Source organism: Leguminivora glycinivorella, chromosome 2 (genome assembly GCF_023078275.1).
Source record: "Leguminivora glycinivorella isolate SPB_JAAS2020 chromosome 2, LegGlyc_1.1, whole genome shotgun sequence".
In the NCBI taxonomy this organism is placed as follows: Eukaryota; Metazoa; Arthropoda; class Insecta; order Lepidoptera; family Tortricidae; genus Leguminivora; species Leguminivora glycinivorella.
Window position 1 is genome coordinate 12357861 of NC_062972.1, and position 22558 is coordinate 12380418.

Consider the following 22558-nt stretch of genomic DNA (forward strand, 5'->3'; position numbering starts at 1 on the left):
GTTTTTGTTTAGAAGCCTCATTTACCACACAAAGCAGTATTGTTCGAACGTCCATTACAAGTGTTTCGACACCCGTCAACTCTGTGACAAGTTTGAAAAGTTTTTGACATGCTCTGACCTTGCTATGTAGACCATCAGGTGAGTCAGTCAGCCAAATTGATTTTGTTGTCGATTATTGTTTGATCTATTGTATCCAACTTGATAAGTGCCGAAACCAGCTTGATGAGTTTTATGATTAATTTTTAAGGTATCGCGCAGTAATTTACTTACGTCACTATATAAATATTAGTTGCGGGATTTGCGTGGCTTAGGCTAGCCAGAGTAGGCATTTTTGTATTGAGAAATTATAATTATCCATAAGATAGACGCCACGCGCCATTGCACGCTTCACATTAAAACCAGTTAGATAGGAAAAGTTCTTGATCCTAAAAGCATACATTTATATGCGTGAAAGGGTGGCAATTAAATACATAATCCATTGGTGATCACACGTCGCCGTACGGGTTAAGGCTTGTCTACCCGCCGTGACCCTTATATGGTGTGAAAGCGGCGCATTGTCGCACGCTGCGCTGGACACATGCCTCTTATCCGAGAATCGGATGTACAAAGTAACATAGGTGGCATGCTAACCGGTTTTGCGTAATTACCAAAAGCTATTTTGTTTTCGAGTGGAAATATACGCTACTATGTGCATGTACAGTCAGATGGAGAGCGATGTAACCCTTCTGCATAGAGATTTGTTTCCAGGGGAATCATCTTTTTGCGTCGGACTGGATGGACTGTATGAAGAAAGTTACTTGAAGCTTATGTACCAATTTGCCTTATATCAGAATGTAAATCAGAAAATTACTAACAACACTTAACGGTTTAGACTAGCTTAGATTTTACTATTTGGAGTCAACTTTGATCGAAGATAGTTTGGTTTGCAAATTTTGCAATATGTTCTATGCTTTTCCTTTTCCAGAATAATTTTTCCTAGAACCGCAGTATTGTGTTGCATATATCTAAAAGACCCAACAAATACCGATAGTATATTAAATATGTTTCAGCAATTATTTGAAATATTATTTTATTTCTTTGATCTTAGGTTTACAACCCATATTACATAAGAATTCACCCTCTTCGGGTTCATGTAAATATAACATATGTCATTTTGTTGTACATATGAATACAAAATAAATACATGAAATGATGATAGTTATTACGAGATCGGGATACAAGTGTATTACTTCTATTAATGTTTACTGATCTAATAAATAAGTAAACTATTCGGTTCATTCTGGATAAATGATGAAAGATGCACATCAATCTCTTAAATATTTCGCAATACCGCTTAGCTACATTCAGATGATACCGTTAAGAATCTTGCCGTACCAAAATAAAACCACAAGCAACATACAATTTACTCGCACTCATTGTGCGAGTGTCAGGATTTGACACACTTTTTATGCACATCGCATAAGCATATGGTGTTCCTTATTCGGACGCCGGAAATCATCTGATGACTCACAAGATTCTTATCGCATAAGGGCGATAACGTTGAATACTTTAAGGTTACAAAGTAAGGAAGCTTGTTACACAGATTTGTTAATGATAAGATTATTCTGATTGAGGTCACTATTCAGAGCTAAGTTGTTTAAGCAGGGTCCATCACCAAATTAGTTAGGTACCTTCATCTCCGACGTTTCGACGCAATTTTCACCAGTTCAGGTCCCGGGTCTGTTGTCCTAGTATGTCATAACATAATAATTGTATATATTTAACTAATTTGATGTAACTAATTGTCAATAGTTCGGTCTGAAATGACTACTTCTATCACACACATATCCGACGATATACTCTATCTCGTGTTGAATGCTCCGGTAAACCATTTAAAGTATTTTTTTTCCGAAATGCAGAAGTTCCTACCTACTTAAATATTATGTGCTTTAAAGCAATTACATTGCCGTAGGTTGTTTGTACCAGCGAATCGCAGTGTGTCATGTAATTATGAGATTCACCCATTGGTCCATTGATTACATGATGTCATAATGACTGATCAAAGGCTTGATCAAGTTAAAGAGGCGGTCCTTATGATGATAACAATGTCGTCATACTACTCATACTTTAGGTACGATTAGCTATACCATAAGCATAGTTGTACCGTTCTCGAGAATATACCTACTATGTTTTGTACTTCAACTTTTATGAAATGACCAAATTTAAAAACAGACCATTGGTTCTGACATTCAAGAGGATGTACCTCTGTAGGTTCTTGTGCCAATTCCTACAGTTCAGCATTCAAACAGTTTAACTTTAAAATTATCGAATACCAAAATGAAGAGATAGATAACCATATATGTTAAATTATTTCAATAGATTTATTTAAGTAGAGATTGCTATAAATATGATAGTTGGAAACTTTGTATGAGCATTCCTAGATTTGGAATCAGGCCTCGTAAAACTAAATTCTCTGCGCCACATAAACATCACGAGACTAGTAAACGTTAGGGCGGCATTCTATAATTATCAGACCTAAATGATATTCGTTTACGAAATTTAGGAAGGCACAGCGGGAGAATTTGCGATACTAATATAGATGTAATTTTGTTTGTTTCAGAAATAGCAAAAGTACGAGCGAGTCTATTTCAAATAAATGGCGTTAAGAAGGAACCACTTATTCTACCAGAAGCAGAAGGCATGGTCACAACACTCACAGAAAAAGTATACGTGCCAGTCAAAGAACATCCAGATGTAAGTGTCTTACTTACTTATTGCCCAAATGTTCTTTCAAATAACACTATAAGACTTGACGTGCTAAATATCAATAACAATAAATAATATCACTTGATCTTCCGAGAAAGTCCAATTAAAACTGTATCTGGAAAGTTAATGGAGGTGCGGGTAGGTTAAACGTGCCGCTAGTTTACCATATATAGCGTTTGCTTAGCATCTACTTTTACACGGATCAACACTTTAGTGATACCTAATGATGTAACTTGAAGATCTTAGTTCCATTTTAGAAAATTAGAAACACCAGAAGTTATATAAATTATCAAAGTAAGCACTAGGCTTGTAGCTGCGATTATAGCAAATGCCTGTGTATGATGAAGCCATGTTTTAGTCGGAACAAATTAATAACTTTAGTACTAGTTAGTTAGACGTAAATCAACCAGAACTGGATACGGTTCGGTCTTAATATTGTTGCTAACAAATTCCTCTCGAACTATAAATCTGTCTTGGACAGATTAAATGAGAGATTGTTATTCATTCTGTCTTTAACAAGAGTAGCTTCGAGTGTCATATTAATCATATATTATAAATAACACTAAAATGTTATCGTTAAACTCTGTCTCAACATTTTTAGTTTTGTATTTCGAAAATACTTTTTCGTCGGATTACTTATTAGAATTAAGTGCGATAGACTTACCTGCATGTCGACACAAGGTAGTCAGCTTACTACATTTGGTACTTATGTCAGGGCTACCCTGCTGTTGCTTCGACACACTAGGGAGAATAGTGTTATAGACTCCTATGTCCTGTGTCTAAATACTGTCTCATACTGGCTTTATAATCTTGTGCACCAAACTAACTATTTCTGTTTTGCCCAATGGTTGACTGGTAGAGAATGCGTTAAGTCCGCCATTTGTACTTTTTATTGATAATTTGTGCAATAAAGTTTAAATAAATAAATCATATTGAAAGCTTGATATTTTCCGTTAAACGGTAGTTTGGTCAAGCAGGTCAACTCTCTTTATTTAGAGTGAATATGTTGTCCCCTGCCACACAGACCACTCGGCCGACATCCATGATTGTGTGTTGTCCATTCATTCGCATCATACCGTTCCTGGCTCATTTGCAAAGCACGTTTCTACGATCCTTTATTCGGTGTTCGGAGTTCGTTGAACCGGATGACACATGTTACTATTTAATTGAATAACTTGTTGTTCTAGGATTATATCGATGATTTTGTGGAGCCCGAGGCTTTCATATTCATAATAAAGATATTATCTACCTATGTCAAAAATCAAATAAGCAAATGAAGTGAAAACAATAATAGCACTTTGCAGAGTCAGTAAAGATTTCACAAAATTTCAAATAGCACTAGTATTTTCTAGACATACACACATGAGGTAATCGTGATCGAAGTAATAGTTTCTTGCTACCATGGCTGAGAACGTCTAATGGCGGTGAGAACCAGGGACAATTACATCCTTCGGCGGTTCTTGGTATTGCCAGCAATGGCGATGATTTATAGAAATTAAATAGACAGTATATGTAGACACACATTACACCTAAATACCAATGGTCTGTAATAATTTTGAAATACTTGGTCTTGAGTGCGTTTAATAAATACATATACCTAAGCAGATATCATAACCAAAGACATATATAACTCCATCTAGACAGATAAAGTCTAAGAAAAAACATACCTCAGTACCATACAGTAAAAGGTACGGTGGCCTATATGGCGTTACACCTTTGGGGGACGCTCAGCTAGATGGCGCTAATATTAATATTTGACATTTTAACACATATCAAGCTAAGAATATGGGCCAAATTGTCAAAACTGAGGTTCAAAAGTTTTAAGCCTGTGTCAAGAGATGGCAGTCTATACACTGTGATTAAACATTTTACTTCGAGAGAAACTCTATAATACTCGATCCTCTTTGTCATAACTAAGCGTGAGATGCTTGACTAGAACCGGAGATGTCATTATATTGTTTTGTATGTTTTAAAAATAGTTACAAAGTGTAAAAATAGTTACTTTCCTTTATAATAAGCTTTGCGCATTTTTAGAAACTTTTTTCTATCTTCATAATTTTGGCTTTGTGCATGCATTTAGATACTGAACTACAAATAACATAGAACATAGATACTTATGATTCTCGTTGACTTGAATTACCTAAAAGCATATTTAATTAGGTAATCATATTACAGTAAATATGCTAGTGTTCTCAGACCTTCAGGACTGTTCTCAGACCTGTAATGTAATTATATTCTAAACAATGAATCAAACGATGGTATGGCCGAGTAAGCCATTAGCACCGCGCGGTTCTTTATAAAATCATACCAAATGCGCTATGTGTATTTATACCTGTCAATATAGATTCCATATTCTCGTAGATCATCTAGATAATTGTCAGGAATTCAACAATGTGAACGTAAATCTTAAGATAAATTGATCGTTGAATGATATTGATTGTCGATCAAAAGGGCCGTACGAGACATCGGTCACGTACTGAAATCATGATGGAATCGGTCCTAACGATGTGGATGTTGCGAGTCGGCAGGCTTCTCAATGCCTTACAAAATAAGCAATGACATACCTTCAACATTCTACGTCTTATAAATAGCTTAAGTAATATATAAGTTATTTTCTAAATAAACTAATAGACATTTTTAACCCCTGACGCAAAAACCACCCCGCCGGGTGTTATAAGTTTGTTCTATCTGTCTGTATGTAATCGTGTGTATGTGTCTGTCTGTGGCATTGTAGCTCCCGAACGGATGAAGGGATTTAGATTTTTTTTTGTTTGAAAGCTGAGTTAGTCGGGTGTGTTCTTAGCCATGTTTCATGAAAATCGGACCACTATGTCGCGGTCGGGGTTTTTTTTTTTAATTTTAATTGTATAATCATGCTAAAATGGCCTCAAAACGTCTCAGCTTTTCCTAGTCGCAAAAACTGAACTGTAAACATTTACAGAACTGGAAATAGACCGAAGAAAATTTGTTTCGTATGTCGAACATATTGTAGAAACAATAGTTTCGAAACGTTGCTGCCAATGAGTAATATCTCGAAAATGTTTTTAGTTTTGTGACTTTAACGTTCCTCTTTATAGGTAGTTAACGCTTTTATACTCGGCCGCGCACACGTTACTGTTCAGTTTTCGGAAACAAATTCCAAACCGCAACATCAGTTTAATGTTCATGAGTTTGTGCACTAGGTAACATTTGAAGAGTACTCGTATGACTAAAAACATCAGAGGCTCTACGTGAGTTTTTAAAGTTATTCTATAAATGCGTGTGTTACTCGATAGTGCAAACGTTATCATGGAAAATTACATTCATTGAATGAAAAAAGTGAACAGCACCATACAATTAATTATCTATGCCTAAAAATACATACATTTTGTATGTGTTTTACGCTATTGAGTACCTAACATATTCTAAAACATCAAAAGCTCTTATCTCAATGCTTAATGCCATTGCCTGTTTAGTTCTTAAAAAGGTTTAATGCGGAACTTACATTTCGTACTGCCGACGCACTAGTTATGCAGGGCACACACGACGGAACGTAGCACGCTCAATCATAGTTGTATCTCCTTGATGGGACCTGGTTTCCAGGACTGGCTTCACTGGTGACTAGTCAAGACGAGATATACTGGAATAATATCGATGCGATGTTCAATTTAAATCGCTTTTAATCACTCAATTTTTGTTTGGAGTACGGTCTGGAATATTGCCTTCAGCTATGCTTAGAAAGACTACCGTAAAATTAATGTTAATTTCTTTATGTTCTTTATTCATTTCTATCTTGACGAAATACAGTTTTTTGAGCTAATATGGAAAATATTAATATCCTTTGAAATTCACTAAGTTTCGTTCGTAAATGACGATTATTCACCATGATCTGGAAGGGCTAGAAGACATACAACATATTTACACAAACTTTATTTCAACAAACATTTATTGAGGCTTCAGCCTACAGATAGTACCATCGTAATAGTTTCAGACTTTGGTCCGTGAAATTGGCATTTTAAATACCATTTAATTATCATCAGCTATTAAGCAACCTTCTCATTAAATCTCGAATTTATTGCCGTATGTTCACGTCATCATATACGCCGCCTACAATACGCACATTAACAACACATTTAATATGATTGTCGATATCGATGTAGCGCGTGTCCCCGCGGAAACTGCGTTCACCCTTATAGGGAAAGGCGCGTTATTAAATCCGACCATATCGGTGGGCCCGTTACATCGACTTTTTGCTGGCCATCATGAGAAACCTGCCAGCATGCGCACCTACGGCGCTAGCCGATTCCTTGTAATGCCGAAGAATAATAAAAATTGTTCGTCAATCGCAAGCAATGAACAAATAACAGCTTCGTCTAATTATGTCCCATTATTTTGTTTAAATGAATGTTGACTTAAATGTTTTGATGAGAAAAAGATGATATTCATTGTCAGTATTTTGTTTGGCATGTTGTAAGTACCTGTATGTTTATATTGCAGCGTAAATTTTTTTTGAGATCTGTAATGTGTAATTAACTGGTGTCGTTTCTACATTTATTTTTAAATAAATAAAAATAAATAAATAAGGCACTCGCTCAGACCGCTGATTTATTTATTGAACTATCAATATCGCCATGTCTCTTTTATTTGCACGGGAGTGCTTATCTTTTGTTCGTTTTTATAACCGATAGCTCATAGTTTACTAGCTCGCGGTGGGACCAGTGCCTTAATGTAATGCCTGTAATGATTTTCGATCAAATACCTAGAATGTTTATACGATATTCTTGTTTTCATAAAACATATCAGCAGACGGTATGCGGTTTATCATTCGCGAGTGCAAACATCGGTAAAAGCTCGCGAATGTGTTTCAAACATTAAACACTTTCAGCTACCTAGCTAACACATAGTACTGTCTAGTACTCGGTACTAGTAGATTCATTGCACAGTGCATTAAGGAATCTCACAGTTACGTTTACGACTGCCACATAAAGCGTTTCGTTTAGTTTTTAGTTTAAGTGTTTGTTGATTATGATTATAATGATTACTTATCCAAACTCGTCTGTGTTGTCATTGGGATTTTATTATAGTAAATAGTAGACACAAGACACGTCTACTTTGACTTTCCTACAATTGGAAAAATACCATGAATGAAAACAATACTCAAGTTCTGTTATTTTTCGCGAATACAAAATGTTGCAGTAGTTTCGAACTTTTTCGAGTGTGGGCGACTGATGTTTATTTTGTTATTTTAGTAATATTGTGTGTATTTAACGTTTTTTATGGCCCATTTCTTTTGTATTAAGCGCTGCGCAGGAAATGCTTGCGTAGGTTGTTAGCATGTCCCATTTAATACACTGTTGCAGTATAGACATGATTGTTGTTTTCTGGCACGCATCGATTTTATTCTTCAGCTTATTTCTTATTTGTATTATATTATATTTCTCTTGCAAGTTTGATACAATGTTAGTAACTAAGTTACGACACAAATCGGTTGAAAGATTGACGAAACGTAAATTTTAGTGATTCAGCATTAGGTGTTGAAAAACGGAAAAAATCTGCAATGTAGATTTAGCTACCGACAATAACTAAATAAAACTATAATGTTTTTGTTTTGTAGTTCAAATATGTTCAAGAATTTTTAACTTTTAATTTGTTTTAGACCGTGACGAAACCCAATAATCTTATAACAAAATATGACCTCACAATCAAATTAAATATAACTTTCCGAGACAGTCTTAATTTTGATTTAACAAAACGACACATTGAATGACGACCTCATTTAGTGCATTTAAGGACAATGAGGTATGGTAATGAGATAAGAGTACTATCGTATCAATCCACCAGTAACTCAACCAAGTAGCTACTGTTGACCAATAATAGGATAACTGTCTGAGGGTCCAAAATGAGATCAATAGTTGAAAGTAATTTGATTGATGCAGTTTTAGAGTTGATTTGTAAATAAAGGAATTATATTATATTATAAAGGTGTACTACCGTTGATGTCTTTGACATTGACTACACTGACCACATCTTAAAACTGTCAGTTTCGAAATTATTTAAACCTACACAAAATGAAATGTTAAGTAATAACAATAGGTACAATATTTATCTTTTACTTTTCCATTTACACTTACCAAACCTTACCAGCTTCGTGCCCACTAAACAAAAACAGAACCTGACGGGCAAGCACGTTCGCGTGATATGACCTTTTGCGTCAGTGCGTCCTTTTCGCACTTACAGAAAGTTACAAAAGGACGCGATAAGCTATATCATTCTAGTGTGCTAGGCCCGCTGGTCTAGACACAGGGATATAGAAGTATCACCTACATTAACGGTGATAAGTGCAATTGGCCCGGCGGCAATGAGGTCGATCGAATTGGTCATGCTCCGCAGCGTGGTCACGGGTCACGGGCACCGCTGCTCTCGTTGGCTCCCTGTTTCCACAATTGTATCTTGCGTCTTTTACTCGCTTCTTGGGTGCGGCCTTTTGGATAGGTACCTACTTGTTGACAAGACAATAGTAGAACTTAAACAATGGTGAGACATATTTTCAATAAGCTCATTTTTATGGTTAAATCTCGCTTGTTTTTATTGACTCGCGCTCCATGTTTTAGAAACGTACATTTCGCTCGTCGTGAATACTACTCAACACTGTTAGTGCTTGAAAAATAGTATAGGCTTTCCAAAACTTTGGGCGAGTGACTAAAAGACCCCATGAGTTTTAACCCTAAAAATTAAGTGTAGATAGTTTAAGACACAAAATTTCTGAGCGTAAAACACATATTCTTAATATTTAATTAGTTTATGATATACCCTTTCTGGATTGTTTTGATATTATAGGTTGGCACATACCTCTACTGCTTTCATTTCAAAGTTAAAACTACCTGTTACGTCCGCATTTAACGTTGAGTGTATTTCTTATTAGTTATTACTAATTAACTGCATATTTTAAAGGCTTTGTGATGACTGATGACACACCTATAATGACTTATAACCAATTAACAGTTAAATTATTAATTACCATTGCGTTGATCTCTTGGAAATTTATTGAATACATATATGTTGAAATAATATGGTGGGCTGCATAGTCGCAATCACGATTTTGGCCAATTCTGTGTACAGTGCGAAAAAGTTGTTTGAAAAAGGTGCATCACTGATTCACTGCAAACTCTCCGTTTTTTTTATTTGTGTATAGGAACATACTTTACTTAGGTACCTACTCTTTGATGTATGACATTTACAAACAAGGGAATGAAAATTATTATAAATATCATATTTATTTAAATAATTAATTGAAATACGGTTGTACTCACGTTATTATATCGCTATTGCTGCGACATGTTTCGGGCCAATTCGGAGGCCCCTCTTCAGGCGTATAGGAGTTCACGCGACGGCTAGACTCCGCAAACTGAACGCGCCGCTCGCCGCTCCGCCCGCTGCGCGCGCGCTGATAGGACGGGGGAGGGGGGCGCAGAGCAGTCTGCTGCTGTAGTTGTTGTGTAGAGTTCTGGTAGCGCGGCTGTGTCGACCGATGGAGGTAAGCACACTGCACTCACTGTGTCCACACGATTGTCAAAACACATTTTCCGCTTCACATTAGGTATTACCGGTTTCCATGCTGGTGGCAACATCCAGCCTCCGTCCCGATTGAAATTAGGGCGGCGTCCGATTTCAATGGCCTCGAGAACTTTGCGTGGTACAAAACATTTCTCCCGTACCAACATCATATTTATTAATAGCTCAAAATAACATAAGATCGGTCGTGACTAATTCGCAGGCGCAGCTTGTTAAGTCATTAGTAAAAATGATTTACTGCTACAAAATAATGCATAATAAACCGTAAGTTACCGTTTACATTGTTAACTTGGCGCCTATTATGGTGCCCGATTGGATCTTATTGCTTGCTTGTTTTTGCTATAAATTGTCTTTTGTCTCTCCGCCGTTATCGTTTTGCTGGCGGGAGAAAACTGTTTAAAACGAGCCGCCATTTTATATATGCATCAGGAATTACATGGGGTATGTCACGAACATTAATCATATAAAGACAGTTTCTTAAAAAAAATAAGATTTTGTTTTGTGTTCTTTTGACATTGGCAGTCATTCAACGAAAAGTTCTAAGTATCCAAAATAAACATATTTGTTACATCATCTGCAATATCCTCCACCAAAATTCTTCATGAAAATCGTGTCATCAAGATCTTAAAATGATATTTTAAAGCCAACCGGTAATTACTTATATTACTCACAGTGTATAACGAGTATTAACCTAACCGGCAATCGAAACCCTTGATCAAGGAAGCTTCGTGCATTCAGAAACCGTCATACCGCCGGAGGCAGCAACGATATCTCGTCGTGACCAATCGCGGTACGACAATTATATAGGTATTAACCCATCAGTCACAAAGTGGGATTGGCAACTATCTGGTATTAATGACTTGTGATTGCCAGCCTCGGTCAATAGTTCACCTGTTCATTGTATTTATTAAGTAATGGCCAAGACGTGTAAGGCGATGGTATTGAGATCTATTTACCTGCCTACAGATTTGTTGAAAATCATTGTAAACTGCAAGATCGCGTATAGAACCTACATATGAGGTGCGAATTTAATCTAGATGTTGGAAACGCTAATGAAATAACTCAAGCTTGCATTATTGATAGGCTCACGCAGAATGATTCATAATAATTTCATACTAGATTAAGTTAATAGTTATTAATAATAAAGCAATAAACGGCGACCTATAATTATCAATCAAATCAAAATAACAAGCTGCCCAGTTTCTTTATTATGTCATTCATGCACCCTTAATATGAAGCGTCAGCAAGCGTGCAAAATTGGATGTACACTGTACCTACTAATCAACGTGTTTGTCGATATGGGTATAACAAGTGTGGGGCCTGTGATATATAATTTTTATTTCATCATACAATGCAACAGTTAAAATAGTCACATTAGTGTAATACTAGACTGCCTATAGGCTGTGTAGAGCCTGTAGCCAAAAGTACAGTCATGATGTTCCGTAGCGTATTGTAGTTATCTCTATCGCTTTTCCATATTGGTGCGACAGAGCCAGTTGTGTGTCGTTAGCCACGGAGCGTCAACAATAGTACTTACTTTTAGCTACACACACTGGGGTTATCCGCTAATGTAAACACAATTCTGTGCTTTAATACGTAAAGGTAGGATGCGGTATTCGTGTATAACAGAACATCCACCGAATGGGTTCGACCTATACGGTTGGGGATTGTGCAGTTTGGACCTTGATTGGTAGTGGGTGGTCGTAATGATAATGGGCACAACACTAGATGGGTTCTCGCCACGCGCCGTGGCTGACAGTGACGATAAAATTTGCAGCGTTTGTATTGTTCAGTAATGATCAGTGCTTTGTTATATGTATAGTATATGGTGTCACACTTCAGATAATAGATGTTAAAAGTCATATGGTTATTTTGTTTATGATATAAGTCGATGATTTGGCTTTAAACATATTAATTAGAGCAAAAATCTTTGCCAATATATTAATTTTATTCGCTGCATGTTTCTAAATAAAGGTTACGGATTTCAATAAGTGAATGAAACTCACAACATATGGACATTAAAACAGAGTGCTTTCAACATTAAGTCCGTCATTTGTACATTTTTTTGATTTATGTGCAAACTTTAAAGTTTAAATGAATAAAAAATAAATAAAAAATATTTGATACTAGTATTTATAAATTAGATCTACGATATACAGGTTTCTAGTATTCTTGATAGGCGACTGCACTTCGCGGCGCAATGCAATTTCTATTCACGCCAATGACAATCATCGTAACTCGTTACTGTATTGTATCGTTAACCCAGATGTAGTGACAGTATCAAATTGATGCAATAATACATTTTGTCGGATAAAAATAGCTTGTTATATTGTTATCCGTTCTACTAATTTGTTTCCAGAGATTTGAAGTAAACATTTTACTAACGGAATAAAAATATTAAGAAAGAAAATCGTACTGAATCATCGTCTGATTTACTTTGAGCTTCGCTCGAATTTCATCGGAAAACATGTCGTAACTGATGAGTAAAACAGGTTATGACTTCTTCCTACCTAGTAATATTTTCATGCTGAAATATTAATTAATTCTACTAAAACCAATCAACTGAAATTATATTTAGTAATGCCTATGTAGTGGACGTTGTTTAATGCGATAAATTATACCAGATGCCTTAGGGCTCGAGATAGAAGCATGCATTCCATAATTACTTTTTCTATATTAAGATTCATATGTTCAAAGATGCAAGTACAGATTTATAATTTTAAACTGCAAATGGTAGTTAGGCATGAAAATATTATTTTTGATAGGTAATGATACAGACTCTGTTTTGGACTTATTATTGCCCAGAACCGGATTTGCAAACCTATGGCCCCTATTTAACTAATAGGCACTTGTATGGCATATAGAATTCCAGAGGCCTTCTTAAATTTGCCGGACCCCCTTTTCATCTTAAAATAATTGCCATGTGGTAAGGACCCTTCCACAAAAGATAAGATAAAGTTTATTGGTAACATACAGGTACACGTCAATACGACAAATACACAAGGCAAACAAATTCGGGACTGTTTAAATACATGGCTATTTTCAACATAAAATTAGGTGTTTACCAATGCTAATAATTTACACATAAACCTAAGAACTAAAGGGAAAACTAAACATCCTCACTTTCTTAGTTGAAGAACCAATTATAATCTTAAAATGTGAAGTTTTTCGAATATTATCTAGTCTAAAATCAACAGCATTGTATTCGTTTTAGAAGAAAGCAGATGGGTCCGTTATTTTTCTTGCGCGACTGCGACTAATCGACGCCGTAGAGCTGTCGTCGCTCGCTCGTTTTCGGGCTTCCTAATTCCGTCGCGACCACAGTTTCCTTCTAATTCCAGATAAAATATTGCCCCAGACGAGCGGGCTTCGATCAAATGTGGGACATTCTTAAACGTCTCAAAGTTTTACTGGAATATCAATCGTGACGCAAATATAGTCTGACTTAAATGCCTTTAGGAAACATTTAGTTCGTTGAATAGAAATTACTAATATGTAGGTATACCACGCGTATTTTAGAGCCTATCTATTTAGGTTCTTTAGGTACCTACAAGTCTCCTAGACCGACTTCCATATAGATATTAAGTGAGAATTTAGAGTCGCTCAAAGTTAACATTACTGTTACTGCACAGAATTTTCAGTTGATACTGATAAGTGTGGCAGAGCCACCACTAACACTAACATTCCTATGAAATGATTGCCTTATGGCGCTTCATTTTGTCACATCGATATCTGTGTAGAATTAACTAAAACTAATTCAATAAAATTCTTCAAAATCGTTGAAAAAATCCCGCGTATCCGCGACGCTAGTAAGATGCTTTTCCTGAAATGACGGGATATGCAAGCTCGGGCGCAAAGCCAACTGGCGCGCGCGTTTCAAAACGGCGTGACATGTCCGGCGAGTGGCGACGGTTCGCACAGGATTGTGAAACGCATTGTACGCTAATGGGTACCTATTAAACTTAATGACATGGAGAGAAACTAGAAATTACCTAGACGTTTTCGCCGAAATCCAAAAAAAAAAATTGAGATACTTAAGGGTAAATAAAACTTTGATCTGAATACTCATACCTAAAGATACACTGTGGCGTGGGTTCTGTTATTGTGCTATTAAATGCAGCTTTTAGTGCTCATCATTATTTACAAGGCGTATAATAATAGTTGACATGCAAAGAGGAAGTCTTCTCCCGCAGGCCGTTTTGCGGTGTACCGCTAAGCAGTCAAGCCCTCCGCTTTAACATAACTATTACGATTACAGCTAGGATTTTATGCGCTGGAAACCGCGATAATATAAACTGGAGTTTTACAAAATAGATTGCTATTTATGTGTGCGAGTATTTGACTATATTACTTGTAATTTGTGTGTTGATTTTTACCTCATGGTCTACCTGTTAATGACTCTATCTAATGAGGAAACAAGACGTTAAAGAATGGCAATGCTGGCGGCATGTCGTTAAAATACATACCTAAGCAAGTTAGTTACAGTTTGTATGTGACGTGATTTCTAATCTGTCACAGCCATGATCTATCGCATGTAGATGCTAATTTATGATAAACTAAGGTCTGATCAGATTCATTAGATGCAAATCAATATGCCAAACTTCGATTGGTTTGTTTTCCCATTGATTTACGATCAGAGGGCCGCCATCTATCGTCACGGTCGCCCGACCGCGACGGATACCGAATGTCCCAAGACTGTTTCCGTGTCTCATATTTCATCAGTTGCATTGACACAATAGCTAATCAACCTAATACCGTCAAGATTTACTTCAAAAGTAATGAGATCTTTGATCACAAAAGGCTGCCGACCCTTTTCGGGATACAATGATTCAAAATACATGTCACTTCAAAACATCGTTAATATTTTCGTGCTGTCACCGGCAATTGGTTAGTTTGACAAGTATTAAATTTTACGCTTCACATTTAATTTTGCATTCAGTAATTAACGTAGTTGAATCTTTAAGAAAAATTGTGAAATATCCATGCGTTCTGGCGAGCTGCCAAGCGGTTTGGTCCATTTTCTTAGTGCAAACGTACGGCAGAGTGATACTGGTTCACAGTTCATATACCTTACTGGCCGACGCTTTGAAGCTAAGGAATTGAGGTTAAATTAGTGTACATGTGAACGTGTGTAGGCACGCAGGAAACGATGTGTGCGTAGCGAAGCGCGTAATTAGTCCTACGGCTAATAGCAGTACTTGTACTGGGGCGTCTCAGAGCTAAGATGTAAAATTATCTATATTTAATTGATCAAACTGAAGTGTGTTGAAATTCTGTTTAAGAATATTTTATTTGGTAGCAGCCTTTCAATCATGATTTTTACCTAGGGTACACTTTGCTATCAGACTAGTCATAGTCACATCCTATGACTTCAATAAAGTATTCATGAATAATTTTATTTTGTTACAGTTCAACTTCGTGGGAAGGATTCTGGGGCCCAGAGGTATGACAGCTAAGCAGCTAGAGCAGGAGACGGGCTGCAAAATCATGGTCAGAGGCAAGGGGTCCATGAGAGACAAGAAGAAGGTGAGCATTACTGTAAGCTAATCATTCAGCATTCATTCTTTTCTACTTATATGTACGTATTCATCTATATAGATAACTTTTGTTTTTCATGCAGCCCTAATGGAGGATCAGGTTACGACTGACTTAAATTCCTTAATTATTTGAGAGAAATACAGCTAGCTAAAATGTAAATTGTTGTAATACTTTCAGTGCAAACGATGTAACGAAGTAGGTAGTTAGGTAGTTGCCTAAATACATGCCCTGAAAACATGCCCTGAAAATGGTATTTCCCCCTCCACTGATAACTAAAACCTTAGCTAAATCGGACCTAATAACTATAATATATCTTTAACGTCATTATAGTTCAGTTTTTATCTTCTTGATTACTTTCGACTTCGATTATTCATAACATAGCCTCAAAATTCAATTCTGATTTCAAATTTTCATGGTTTCTTTGGCTTGGAGTGGTGGTTTTGTAGTTTCGAGTTTTCGGTTCAGTTCTTCATTGCACTTGTTGACAATTCCAGGAAGACGCGAACAGGGGCAAGCCCAACTGGGAGCACCTGGCGGACGACCTGCACGTGCTGCTGACGGTGGAAGACACCGAGAACAGGGCCAAGCTGAAGCTCGCCAGGGCCGTAGAGGAGGTCAAGCGCCTACTTATTCCCGTGAGTACCTTATTTATTCAACTATTTTTGTGCTGTATTTTGTAAAAATAACTACAAATGGTGGACATAATACCTTAAGGCATTCTCTACCAGTCAACCACTGGGTCAAAAAGAAACATTTGATACGTGCAGGCATCGTTACAGAAAACAATAATCAGAAATCACTTTCTATCATTTCTTTTAACATTATCCGATCCGATATCGGATGTCGGAAGGATTTCAATGGAAAAAGTCCAAAATGGCGTCTGTAATGTATGGGATATCGGTCCTACATCCGATATCGGATCGGATAATGTGAAAACATATACTTTCTGGGTTGCTTTTGGTACCTCTTGAATTCGCATTTATTTGGATCTCTAATTCTTAACGGTACCTACAAATACTTATTGCGGGTGAGCTAAAGTTTAATTAAGACGTAAACTATACCAGATTTGCAGAAGCACTACTTTATAAGTACCTAACGTAACGTCAATAAGGTACATGCACAATGAGGGTCATCTTGGTGCGGGCTCTAATTTTTCTTGTCAAAGATGTGGGCGATTATGCCGTTAAAGAACTTGACTATAGTATAACCAGGAACGGGAAACACAGATGGTGCCTAAATCATCTGTAAAAAGCAGAAGATTCGAACTAAAATTGAACATCTTCGTTTACAGCAAGCGGACGGCGAAGATGAATTGAAGAAACGCCAATTAATGGAATTGGCCATCATCAACGGCACCTACCGCGACTCTAGCGCGAAAGCCGTCGTGCCTGTCAACGGTCAGTGCCTCATAAGTATGGTCGCATTCATGTTTTGTCACTAAACTAAACAAGGATTCTGTTACTAAGCGGTATGGAAATGTTTCCTTAGTTGAATCAGAAATATTGACTGTCGATTTTCTTTTAATGCATCTTCTTAATAACAGGATCCCTCATAAAAAAAAACCTACTAACAAAATCTCGGGTTTCAAACAATATTTTAGGTTAAGATCGTTTTGTTCATGAAGACGCGTGCTCTGGTTCGTATTTGATTATGATATGTGACGTTTAAAAATGCCCCTATGGCCTATTTGCTGAATAAATGATTTTGATTTCATTGTCTTAGTATTGTCAAACCCGGGCTTAATCGTGAATGATACGATCCATACCGACTTTTTAGTATTCTGATTTTTAACTAGGCCCACTGATTTCCCAAGTTTGATTTAGTGTGATTGACAAAGGGATATAACTGCATTCTTTTTACGATGATCATTGAATTCACTGTTATATATGTGCTTGGGGATTATCTGTTTGTCATGACTGTAATATTATTTCACGATTTTTATCACCCTTCAATGGCTTCGTGTTTATTATTGGTTTAACAAATGACCATAAATTGTCTTAATTTATGAATCGTTAACTATCTCGCCAAGACGACTTGAAGTTAAGTGATTTGTAGCATGTTTTGATTGTTCCATTAACTGGGCTGTTTCAATTCTAAGGTCAATGTCAAGATAATTCGAAGTTTTTCATGAATATACCTTACGTCTTGTAGGTATGCACATAATTTGTCTGCTTTACAGTTCTAATTATCTGAATCTGTTTTCTTTTTCTACACGCCGTGGGGTTAATCGAATGTAACAGGGAAAGTCACTGGAATTGTTACCTCACATTTGGCCAATTTGACTAACCGGTGTAAAGTTACTAACACACGGGATTCGATGTATCTTTGCATTGATACAATGAAGGTGACTCCACAGCGGACGAGGAATGGCGTCGCGTCGCCGCCGCCGCGGCCGAGACGCAGCGACTGCTGGCGCCAGGAGGTGGGGTGGGCGGCGTCGCTCTGCGCACGCAGGCCCCGCTCGGGGCGCCTCTGATTCTGTCCCCGAGGATGTCGGCAGGCCCCGGCGCCCAGGCTGGGCTCCTGAACGGCACCGGCGCGGGCGCCGCGGCCGGCCTGCTGTCCCCGGGCGAACCGGCGCACCAGCTGATCTACGCGTCCCCCTACGCCGACTACGCTAACTACGCGGCCCTCACCGCCGCCGCCGCCAACCCGCTACTCACTGCGGAGTACGCCACTACTGACCATACGGGTGGGTTATTCGCCCGTTGATCTCTTTACTCGATATCTAGTCTCGTTTCATGACATTTAAATAGGTTAGCCGATTTAAATATCATGGAATGACACTGGTATATACTAACTAGACGCGGAACACACGGTACTGGGTTCGTATCATCCAGTGAATTCGATACAGATAACAGTCGTATTAGTACTCATATTACTGTCATAACGTAAGAAGCTAGAATTTAGAACAATTTAGAAGAAATAATGCAAAGAGACGTTAAAGTATGTCGATTATAATGCATTTTATCATCGTGTTTAAAATAACCGCATGCCTTCCACTCGTAGTGGTGCTGTCGTGTTAGTATGTAGGTACCTAGGTTGATCAATCTCATTACAATCAGTGCCAGAGCCAAATCAATGTGCATATATACGGACACGTTTCAGAATATTTCTAATAAATTGGTACTTTATACATGGTAACACGTTGGCACCCTACGAAAATCAGACTTGTTTTTCGAGTGAAACGCGCATGATTTTCGTAATATCTAAATCTACTTTATTAGGTACCTTACTTTATCGAATTCTAACCTCCTTAAACAAACTAATGACTTAGGTATGAACCACCGCGGCTAAAATATCGACAACCAGGTAATACCTACTCAAGGCAGCGAACTGGCAACGTTAGTTAACAAATTGAGGGCTCGTGAATACATAACACTAATCGACTAATATGAACTATAACACAGTATTGAGCTTACAGTGAACTGTGTGTGATATATTTTAATGGGGTTTACAGCGTCGAGATACCTACTTGCTGGCTTTTGACATTGGCCGCAAACGCATCATCAGTCCGCCATAAGATACGACCGCCACGCGACGTATCGACCTCCGCATCATTATTGACGTCCTTTGTAAACACCACTTGTCCCAGGACGCACTTTACAGTCATTTAAAGCCATGATCAATCTAGGTTAAGCTATCTGTTAAGCAAAACACTACAACACAATCATTTTGTACCTATGATGATGTTATAACTATGTCAAGTTAAGAAAGCTTCGTTTCTTTCACGGCTGTTTGTACCAGTTTTACAAAAGGTATTTTACGTATTTGAAAAAAACAGAGATTTATTTATTTATATACATTATGAAGATTTTTTGAAATACCTATTTACAGATTAATATATTTCAATTATTTATTATTTAATATTTACGTTTTTACATACTCGACTTGTTAGGATAGATGTATGGCAGTTGAAGTAACTGTTTTAAAAATAGACAATACTTAATTTTACGAATAAGTTGAACTGCCAACAAAAATCTTTTAGTTACCGATGTATCTTAACAAAGAAGTAGAGTTTTTATATTTATTTGTTTTTTATGTTGTTTTTTTTTTAAATATGATAGTCATAATAAAGCCGGTCATTTTATCATCTTGTGATAACCCTTGCTTGTAACACCACTAATTATATTAACATACCTACTGTAATGTTGATACGTATCCAATTTCTTTGAGTTTTAGACTACTACTAATACATGTTTTTCTGCCACGACTTTAGTCTCACTCTAGTGCCACGGTCATGCATGCTGTTTTTGTCGTGTCTATACTCTGCTCGACCCATACTCACTACTTATTTCTGAAACTCAGAATAAGTTACAAATAAGCATCCGCTAATTACAAGCAAAAGGGACCAAAATATGTTATTTGATTTTATTTACAGAACAATATCTTAATTTTAACTTTATAACACACTTACAATTTAATAATACGAACATTTTACATTTCGATCAAAAATGAACAACATTCTAGGCGGTTCTAAATGTTATAAAATGATGTCGTAATTTATTAATTTATTAGCCATACTTATATTTATAAACATACCATAGGTTAAGTATTATTATCTTTTAAAGATTTAGATAGGATAAAAAGAGTGAGCTTTATGAAAATATTATATCCGTATTTTGTGTAGGTTTATATGTAATACAGTTGATTGTAGAGTCAATTTATTTTATTTAAAATGAAATTACGAAGCCAGCCATTACCTGTACCTTGACCGGGATACTTTTACCCGTGATTTTATTATTTTATTTCCAAAGCACTAAAATAATAGGTAATCTGTAGGCGTAGGCATAATATTATGATATAAATAAAATAGGATTACTGCCAAACAAAAGCTTCGATAAAAATAGTATTATGTATCTAGTTGACAATGACGAGTATTTGGCAGTGATAGATAGCTATCGGAAAAGTTTAGCATAGGTTTATTTGAATATAGAATAATGAGATTTTCTTTTCAGCATTTAAAATACGCAGAGCTTGAACCACTGATTTAATTCGACAATTATTAAATCATCGCTAATGACCTTAAATGTCTTTAATAATGTGTGTTATAAAAATATTAGTCTTGGAAATCCTATATATGCCTTCCTGATACAAGTAAAACCTTATATATGTTTCGTAATAATAAAAATCATATTTCAAGCTCTGATGTAATAATGGTGACACAGATGATTTATATGCATATGCCGCTAGGTGTCGTGCGGCGGGCGGGTCGGCTCGCGCAAGTGAGGGAGCACCCTTACCAACGCACTGCCTTACCGGCGCCTTAATTCCCGCCAAAACGCTCTCACGCCGCCATTTTGTTCACAAGGTGAGAAGCGCACCCACGCATGCCGTGTACGACGAGTATGATTGCTTGTTACAAAATGTCTTCAAAATAGACTATAGCTTCACTGTTGGTCTTACCTACATTGCTATAGTATATTTTTATTACAACTAGGCATGAGCTCTACATTGGGCGATTTTTTTCAATTTTTGTCAGTGATAAGTGAACTTTAACAAGCAATCATATTCTCAGTAATGAATGCGTGAGTGTATTTTGCTTTGTTGTCTCTCTGTGTCTCTTATATTTGTTGTGTACTTACTAGGTACGTTCTTATTATTAGTTCGTTTAGGTCTTATCCGTCATACCGGCTTCACACCGGATTGAAGAGTCCCTGCATAATTTGGAAACTGTGATTTTTATATTTCTTTTTATAGATTTTTAGATCTGTTACATGTTGTGTTGTACGACATTATTATGATTATGCACATGGCATTATATTAATGTATTTTCTTTTATTTTAATGTATGTTGTAAACAGCAGTATTACCAAATTTATTATACTCTTGTTGTTGTTTATGAATGCTGTTGTTGCAACAGACCACCACAACATGTGCTTCTAAACAGTCATGTGTCTATACATTTCATAGATAAATAAAGGAGAGGAGGATTATTTGTTCACTCATTCTAATGAATAGTTCAGTAGCCTTTTTATAATCTGGGTAGATTGCTAAACGTAATTGACGAGGTGCTACTCCTGGTTGTGAAATCCTTCTTTCCTGAATCTCGCCCAGTATTAGTCAAAGGAGAGTATTTTCAGAATCGTGCCATCAGTCCAGTATTAACAAAATACTCCTCCTTTGACTTGACAGATTCTTTATCATCACAACTTTCTTAGTCAATTTAAGATTTTTATATGAAATTTTTAAGCTAGTTGTTTCTATTTTGCCTAGGTATTTTAGGATATATTTTATTTACTTTCTTATTTGAAAGTGGTTATTATTGCACTTGTGTCCTTGTGGATCTATGAGGCATACAAATGCCGTTAATACGTATTTTCAAGCTTCATTATGGGATCAGCATATTATTCTGTATTGAAATGTAATGTTTCTTTGTAAAATATTTGTTCCAGTTGTTGATTGTAAATAAATGCATTTTCAGAACAAATACATGCAATAAATTGTCTGAAATTTTAAATAAGCGTTTTCTTTATATTAGAATATAATAGGCCCGCGATAAAATTAATTTTAAATTGTTTTTTGATGATAAGTTAATAAAGTTGATGACGTGCAATCATTTTGGTCAGTTGTAGCCTCACACGACTAACATGCAACTCCACAAGGCCAAGTTCCCTTTTGTGAAATAATAATAAAGTGCACTTTCATAACTGCTACTGCCACTACTTGCAGATTATTTGTAACTATGTATTTATATTATATCAGTAACTAACATGCAAATATGT

At 36.5% G+C, this 22558-nt stretch overlaps 1 protein-coding gene across 8 annotated transcripts in view; it reads left to right on the top strand.

Annotated features, from left to right (window-relative positions):
* The window catches only part of LOC125234382 (protein held out wings), an 81823-nt gene that overhangs the window by 55784 nt on the left and 3481 nt on the right, over positions 1–22558 (top strand). The window contains exons 2-7 of one of the 8 annotated variants that reach the window (XR_007178000.1): positions 2600–2733; positions 15706–15834; positions 16329–16469; positions 17126–17246; positions 18191–18526; positions 19295–21145. Coding sequence is in view for 7 of the 8 variants with exons in the window: in XM_048140599.1 (XP_047996556.1) it covers positions 2600–2733; positions 15706–15834; positions 16329–16469; positions 17126–17246; positions 18191–18526; positions 21028–21104 (938 nt within the window). In the remaining variant the exon portion in view is untranslated. Of the gene's footprint in view, positions 1–2599; positions 2734–15705; positions 15835–16328; positions 16470–17125; positions 17247–18178; positions 18527–19294; positions 22294–22558 lie in introns of those variants that run through there. The other 7 variants (XM_048140599.1, XM_048140639.1, XM_048140590.1 and 4 more) reach the window with 7 other exon arrangements.